At 46.8% G+C, this 8,556-nt stretch overlaps 1 protein-coding gene across 1 annotated transcript; it reads right to left on the reverse strand.

The window, feature by feature from the left end:
* Window positions 1-585: 585 nt before the first annotated feature.
* Window positions 586-7,157, reverse strand: LAMP5 (lysosomal-associated membrane protein family, member 5; the record flags this gene model as incomplete). The annotated part of the gene is made up of 2 exons (XM_009574900.1): window positions 586-764; window positions 6,969-7,157. Coding segments are annotated over 2 exons (368 nt in total), but the record flags the coding sequence as incomplete, so codon positions are not given.
* Between the last annotated feature and the right edge of the window lie 1,399 nt (window positions 7,158-8,556).

The raw sequence follows: 8,556 nt of genomic DNA on the forward strand, positions 1-8,556 counted from the left end.
TTTTTTTTTTTTTCAAAACACACCTGTATTGCCTTCATGATTTCCTTAACATGAATGCAAACTTCAGGAATGTGGTTTGAGTCCCTTTGTTAGAGGACCTTAATGAAGTCTGTCCAATGGCTCTGTCCCCCAGCCCTCCTCTCTGCACAGATGTGAAAGGAGAGGGCTGAACGCTGCCAAAAGCAGCGCACTGGGGAGATAAGAGTCCCTTAGAGGGCAGGGGGGAAGAGGAAGAGTTAAAAAAAAAAAGAAAAAAAGCTAATTTTGCCCCCAGTGTTAAACTTTGACATGTGAAGCATTTCTGTTTCCAGATGATCGGCCCAACGGCTTAAGAAGGTATTCATGTCACCTACTGCCACAGACAGACTCCTAAAATCAGATGCTCTGAGTCTTCTTACAGAGACAGCTGTGTCTCTGCACTGACTATATTAAAGCCTAACCTCAATTTGTGTGTCTCCATGAAATACCCACGATTAGGTGTTGTGAATACCATCTCTCGCCCCCCGGTAACCTTTCCTCATCCTTAGAAAAAAGTGCTTTTGTTTTTTCTACCTGATAAATATTTGGGCTGCTCGATCCTGTCCCCTATCCCATGTGTTTGTACTGAGATCTGTCCCGAGGAATTCGCACTTGGTTGGCTGTCAGCTTGTGGTGGATATGGTAAACGCAGAGGGTTATCACGATAACCAACCCCAGTATCAGGCCCAAAATCAGAGGCAGGGTTTCTTCCAACTGCTCCCTCTGGTCCACTGGGCACTTGTGTTCTGCAGGGAAAGGAAGCAAAGGAAAGAGAGAAAAAGAGAAGTGAATCAGACATTGCAAATCTGAACTCCTACTGCAGTAGCGAACTGACCTCCCCGGAGTCACGGCTCCGCACCAGGGGCCCCTGCACAGCAAAAATAGCCGCAGCAGCAAGGAGAAACAGCAATCGTCATCGGAGTCCCAGGAAGAAAATCAATTGCTTTGGAGGAAAGTGAAATCACAGTCACAACGCAGGGTTTGGAGGGAGAGGCAACATCCCACTGAAGCGGTGGGAAAAAATGCTTTCATGCCCATAAGCTCCTCTCCAGGCCCCTGCCACACCAGTACAGCAATGGCCTTGCTGGGAATGGGACAGCGAAAGTACAAGTTCCCTGACCGTGGCTGAACATCTGCTTTGTTTATCTAGTTATAGAGTCTATAAATATTGTAACACGAGACCTCAACATCACTAAGTCTTTAATCCTGCATCAGACTTACCCTGCTCATCATTAAAAAGATTTTTCCCCTCTATCTGCAAGTTGACAGAGATCTAACAGCACGTCTCCCCCCTCTCTGTGAGCTCCCCAGGGGGAGTTCACCAGCACTGGCAGAGCAGATGTGTGTTTGTGGTCAAACAGCATCCTGGCACCCCACGTTTTTTGTCAAATATGGCAAAGGATGAGCAGAAGCAACACAAGCCTCCCCAGTATTTTTCCCTCTGGCCTACGAGTCCCCATCATAGTCTAAATTACTAGAAAATAGTAATGACCACACAATGGGAAAACACTTTTCTATTTAGCTTGCAAAGGCACAGCCACCAAGGTAAGGAAGCACATTACGCTGGTAATCCCGGTTCAGCTCCCTTACACTTCCAGTTTACTGCAGACCTGAATGACAGGATCACGATTTACTTTTTTCCCCGCGGGACTCTTGCTTATCTGTGCTGATGGACAGGCAGAGCTGATGCTGCTGAGATGGGGCTGCCAGACCAAAAAGTAGAAAAATGCCAACTCTGAGGGGGAAAAAAAAAAAGGTTACGGGGTACAGGAGGAACAGTGCTCTGGCCCCTGGATCATCTTCTTCACAGTAGTAGAATTATGCTGAAAACAATGGAAACAACAATTACTTAAAAAAAAAAAAAGGCTGCGTGTTGGATGAGCAGATACAAAGGGTACCACTAATTCCTCCCATTGCTAAAGACTGTCCAGATGGGTTCCCCAGGCAGCTGATTGTAAGTCGCAGAGATCCGCAATAACCACAAACAGCAAATGCTCTGCAAATCTAAGGCATGTGGCAAAGAGCAGGAAAAACCCAGAGATCCCCCAGGCCCAGGCAGGAGGTGACAGCAGAGACGTATCTCCAGCGGTGCTGGCACCTCCGGGAGCTCCGTTGCCTCTCGGTGTGGAGCCGTCCTCCCAGCACCAGGCTCGCAGAGATGCCATTAGGAAACGTTTCGAGCTGTAAATGAAGTGAAATAAAAAAGCGAAAGTGAAATGTAGTCTACCAAAAAAAAAAAAAAAATGTTCTTTTCAATTCCAGTTGCTCACTGTTTCACCAGAGGAGTGATTAATCACCAGGACTGTGTTGCAGGCGATTCAGCAATTGCTGCAATGCAGGGGTTTTGTTTGTTTGTATTAAGGAGAAAGGGGAAAAAAAAATCCTGATTATTATTTAGCTCCCAAAATTGGGTTTCTAGAGCTTTATGAAATTCTTCCCAGTTTAGGATGCTAAGGCCTGACCAGACTGGCAGCGCCAAGGCAGAGACACAGCAGCAAGTTGGCAGCCCCGGATGTGACTGTGGAAAAAGCCACGCATGGGGCAGTGCCGCGGGGCCAGGGGTGCTCCGACCCCCCGGCCCCACTGCTCACGTGCTGGTACAAAGCAGCACCTCTCCTACGGGAAGGATCCGTGCTAAAGGAGCTCACCACGTGGCTGCAGACAGCCTGACGGGCCGGGGTGTGCTGATGTGCCAGTTAGCAGTGTTTTAGTCTAGCCACTGCAATCTCCTCCTGCAGGCACTAATTTTTGCTTTGAAAGTGGTTTAGCTTAAACCCTACAGAAAACTGAAAGAAGACTGTTGTAAACCCAACTGAGGGCATTCATCTGTGCTCGAACACGGCAGGTTTGCCCGTGCGCCTTTCCTTAAACAAGAACGATGTTGCGCTTGCAAGGAGAATGGGGTGAACGTGGGGGTCTGCAGCCAGTGAAGAAGGCAAAGCTAAAAGCACCAGTGCTGTGATGCAGGGGACTAACCCAACTCTAACGCACCTGCTTGCAATATTTGAATTCCCAGCTTTTGCCAAAGCAAACTGGCTGCAGAGCACAAAATGTGCCAGAAGACATGGCCAAAACTCTGGTGTCCACAGAAAGCCACAGCTGTATTTAAGTGTCTGAGTCTTAACTCAAAAAGGTGTCAATTCTTGCAAGCAGCCAAGGAAGACAGTTCTTTATCCTGACACTTTTTAAAGAGGATTAAAAGGAAAAAAAGCCCAGAGGAAAAAAAAGAAAATCAAAGCAAAGCTTGCAGTCTCTAGCAGCACACCCACAAACAGTGCTACTCTCCCCAGCTGCACCCTGCTGCACTTCCTCAGGCAGAAAGTCCTCTGCCCCAGCAGCAAAGGTCTTACCAACACCTTCTCCTCGCCAGACACATCCATTTTCTCCTTTTGGAGCAGATCACCAAAGTCTGGGCTCTTGGGAGAGCGTAGGGGGAATGGGAATGGGGTTGTGGGGGACCCAGCACGGAGGCACAGGCAAGTGCTAAGCACAAATACATTTGCAGCAGAACTAAGGCTCTGCAGATACTGACTACTAGGAGGATGAATTTTGTATTTTAACATTAATATAATGTCAAAACCCATCATTTTACAACAAATAAAAATATTTTCACATTTATAACAGTGTATACTTTAACATTTATATGGCATTTTTCACCCCAAGAGTTCAAAGCATTGCATAGGATCTCAGCATTTGCCTAAAGCGCTGGGTTCTGCCCTCAGTCCAGGAAAGCAAAAAGGTGCCTGGCAAATTTTAACTACGTGAAAAGTCTGGGTGATATCAGGAATTTTGCTACATCCCAAACCTGGCGGGGTCACCCATTTGCCAGAGAGGTGCCACCCCGCAGCCCCGATCCCTGCCCCGTGGAACAAAGACTTTGGGTGAATACAAAGGAGGCATTTAGGTACGTTCCTCATTGTTCTTTTGTGCTGTGCTTCCTCCGACACCGCGCAGCACCCAGGCTCACGTACCGCCACGGTTTCTATGGTGAGTGCTCGTCCAATTTCAGTACTAGGCTACGAAACCACCCAACAGGCCCATTTTCTTGTTTCAGCATCATTCTGCAGAACAAATAGCAGCACGGCAAAAAAATCAGCGGTTTCCCGCAGTCACGACCGCAAGCCTGAGGACCGGTGCAGGGGCTGTGCAAAGGGATGGAAAAACAGCCCAGTCGTGTCTGGCATGATAGGATGATTTTTGAGATTTTGCGATGGGCCTTTATAAGTGATTAGCTTAAAAAAGAAAACAAAAAAAGACCGGGTGCTTTTTTAAATGTGGCCGCATACCTTGCAAAGAGGAGCTACTTGGTGCCAAGGACCCTTGAGAAAACGTGGCCCTCGTTTGGGGTGGCTCAGAGGAAGATGAGACCTCCCAGGATCCTGGTCCACAATTCTCAGCCTTTGTATGCCTTTGTATTAGTATTTCACATTATTTTGATTAAAATCAAAAGAGCTGACAATTTCTGTGGGGTTCTTTTGCCAATTTAAATGTTCTCCTCGCACCCTTTCGACCCAGCTCTCTTTTTACTGATCTTTTAAGCTGAAAAACGTACACATATTTTCCCTATTAAAAAAATAAAATTACCCAAGCTCTGAATGAAAAAAATGTTCTGCTGCTTCTGTATTGAAAAGGGTAAATATATATATTTACATACATTGTTTATATATATGTATATGTATGTATTTGTGAGGATTGGAAGCAGTGTCTTAAAAAAAAAAAAAACTGACGATATTCTAGCACATGAGTTCAAGCATTCAAACACATAAAAGCAATCCAATCATCCCCTACAAGCTTTTTAATCTATCCCAGACAGGACAGTGTCAGGACTAATGACAAAACCTTTCCCCCCGTTTCTTTGTGGTAACAGGGCCCTGACTCTCCTGCGTCTTGGCGATTCTTCTGCTCTAGCAGGTCTCTTTCTCTATTCTAAAATATTTTAAAATGTTCTGTAACTTGTTCATAATTAATAGGAATTTTACCTAATGGGAAATTAATGAACCAAAAAGGAGAAGGCTAATTACTGTAATTTAAGATTGGCAGTGATTCTCAGACCCCACAAAGGACCATGTTTTGCCATGCATGTGCCGAGGACACGCTGGTCCGCAGAGCTGGTGGGGATGTGCCGCTGGGAGAAGCGGCGGAGCTCCATGTGAAGCTTCGCTGATAAATGACCTCTCGGGCATTTCTGACCATCCTCTCCAGGTGCTCTTTGCTATTTAACTTCCAGTGGAATTAAACAAAAAGAAGTGTCATTGAATAATGACAGCAACAACAAAAAAACAGAAAGCTTGACAAAGAAAGAAGTGGTGCTTTCCTCAGAAGGAGGAATTCCCCACACGTTTAAAGACTGCCAAATACCAACTGGGGTCTCTTCGTGTCCTGGATTTTAAAAAAACAAACTACAACAAGAACAAAAAAAAGAAACAAATTTACCACCTGATACAAAAGAGCATATAATGAAAAAGGTAGTCCCCTTTGGCACTGAACTCCGAGTTTGGTTATTTTAACTGTGAGCTCTCAGACTTTACAAGTTTGGTATCACAGAGACACAACAGGTAAAATGGAATCCAGACTTGCCTGTTTTAAATATGCTTTTCTCAGCCTCCAAGGTCTGCCCAGCCAAACCCTGAGTGTAGGAAGCCTGGATCCACAGGAGGAGGGAGAGGATGAAAATGTGCCAGTAAAAATGACAGGAAACTATGAAATTCTACCTTTTTCTCCCTGTAGCCTATGCAAAATGTGGTACTACTTCGATAGGAAAAAAAAAAAAAAAAAAAAAAGATTTATTTGTGCCCATGGATGAAACCTACTCCGTACTACACTGGCCTTGCCATGAGTAATTCAGCCACGCAGAGCTCTGCCAGAGCCAGTGTACATAATAGCATGTATTTACTACATCAGTGAGAGCAATGTGAGTCATGAGTGTAAGTGCTCGGCTCTGTAGTCAGTGCTGGTTTTTTATTGTGTTCTAAAATACTTCCCACACGCAAAATAATAAAGCCCCACGTTTTTAACGCTAGGTTTGAAAATAACACCACCATTTTCTAGCTCATTATTAAAAGATTTGGCTATTACAAATTTTATTTGCACCTTGTTACAATAATGGAGTTAACTGATTTGCTAAGATAGCACTGTAAAAAGGGAACTAGCCTCGAAGCCCTAATTCAGGTGAGCATGTTTACACTCCCTCCTTCAACCTGATGGAAAAGGCAGGGGGAAGTCAGGGACGAGGAGCGCCATGGGTTTCTCAGGATAAAGGAAGGCAAAATCTGCAGGAATTCTGCCCCATGGCAGTATTGCTGCTGACTTCAGTACAACCCTTTGATACAAACAGCACGTGTTAACTCACATTTTCTTTTATCCACAATTAACGTTAAAGAAACCTAAGAGGAGGAACAGTGTCCCATGTGTTCGGCGCATGAGGCGCCTCACTGAAGTCCCTGTTACGCTTCCTTCACCCTTGCAACAAGCATTAATCAAACTGAAGCCAGCAACATGCATTGCAAGTATTTCCTCCCACCGCAGCCCCAAGCTTTCCTCAGTGTGCTGTGGCCCTAAAAAGCCCGTGGAGCTGTATCAAAGCACCTTCCATGCTGCAGAGGAGACACCTAAACCTTGCGGGGCTCCCCAGGGACCAGGCAGTTCTGGGGCTTACTGGCAACCCAGCCAGATGAGTCCTTACAGAACTCGTATTGCCAATGTACATGCAACGATAGCCCATGTTTTGACCAAACAGCAGCTGGGCTGAATTTGTAAAGGCTTTTGGAGACCACAGAGGCAAGGAATGGGTTGGAGGGACTGCAGGGAGCACTGACAACCTGCTGGAGGGAGGAGAAGGTGCTCTGATAAAGGTGGGACCCAAATTCTTTCAGTACATTGCGACACCCCCAAAGGCTGTGGCAGCGTCAGCATCTCAGGGATGCAGGACATGCCTTCGCCCTGCACCTTACCTTCACTGAAGACAAAGTCCGCGGTGATGTCGAAGGGCTGGACGCGCACTTCCGACAGCAAGAGCTGCACAGACTTCTGGTGGTCGCTGGAGATGAGGGAGATGGTCTGCTGTGCCTGGCACTCGTAGGACTTCCCAGCTGGGGTGACCAGAGCAGAGAGCCGGTGTGAGCTGGCCGTGTGCTTCCCGGCTGGCCAAGGGGCAGAAATAGCAGAGGTCAGGACCCGTCTCTGGGGGACCGATGTGACTTTATGAACAAAGCTAATGAATTGAACGCAAGGGTATGCAGGCGGTGTGCAATGCGGCGGCCGCATGCTCCACTGCTCTTAAAGCAGCATTTTCTCCTGGGGTGGGACCATGCTTTCGGCATGACACCCCCGCATAGCCAGGGCACTTCCGCAGCAGGGTTGCCTGCCCACAAGCAGGAACAGACGGCTGCAGCACACAGTCCTGCCGGCATGAAGGGGAGAGCCAGCTCTGCCGCTGCCAGCTATGCTCATATCACAGGACTTGAAGTCCATAGAGTCGAAAGAAAGGTTTCTATTGATGTATATGCAGGTTTTGGCCTCGGACTGTGCTCATACTCCCTACGCTCAGGAAACAGCAATTTCTGCAGCTACACTTGGGCTCTGAATTCAGGTGAGAAGGAGCAATGCAGTTTGGGGACCTCACTACAAAGCAAAACAGGCCATAACACCTTTCCTGAAAATACAACATGACCATTTCACCCAAGGATAGATTACGACAAAATCTTGTCCTATCACATCAAGCTTGTTTTATAAATGAAAGCCAAATGCAGCTCAGCAAGGTAGAATGAGGGATGCCTTCCACCTCCCGCTCTTCTTTGTTCCCCTCCAGCAGCACAGAAAGGCAATCAGTGTTTCACGTTTGCAGAGGGTAATAAGGCATGGCCATCACCGTGTTTTAGGGACACAAACAGTAGAAACACCAGTGGGAAAAATAGCTCCACGTCCAGCGTGTCTTATGCCACAAACTTGTAACGCACCATTCACTGGAGTTTGAAAATCTTGAGGAAGAAAAACTTGCAAATGACAGGATTTTAATTTTCAGTACAAGACAACTGATTTCTGCGCAGATAACAAAATAAAAACAAAATGACAGCCAAAAGAAAGGAAACCAAGTGAGAAAAGAGGAGGCTGTTGGGTGTGGAGGCGTGCAGGGGTATGGATATTGATGTCGATCTCATCGTTATCTTGGGAAACCGCTGCTTTCCCACCTATTTAATCATCAGAACCGACGAGATAATTAATCTTAAAAAAAACATCTCCCACAGGACTGGAGACAAATTTTTCCAGACCAGGCGGACCCCTGCCCCACTGCCCACCCCCTCGGGCCCCTGGGTCCCACCGGGAGGGCCCGGGGCAGCACAGCAAACGGGCAGAGGTTGGGCTCTCCCTCCCACGGCAACTGCGGTGATTAAAAACAAGAAACAAGAATAAAAAGGGGAAAAAAAAATTTATCCGCGGTTTAAAACCGGCACCTGGTCCCGGCTTTGTCGGGCAGGTTTGGGGTTTTGTTTTTCCCCGTTAAACTGCATTTAGGCAAGTAGCCCGCGGGGTGTTCGCCCC

The sequence above is a fragment of the Fulmarus glacialis genome, unplaced genomic scaffold (genome assembly GCF_000690835.1).
Source record: "Fulmarus glacialis isolate BGI_N327 unplaced genomic scaffold, ASM69083v1 scaffold34443, whole genome shotgun sequence".
NCBI classification, from domain to species: domain Eukaryota; kingdom Metazoa; phylum Chordata; class Aves; order Procellariiformes; family Procellariidae; genus Fulmarus; species Fulmarus glacialis.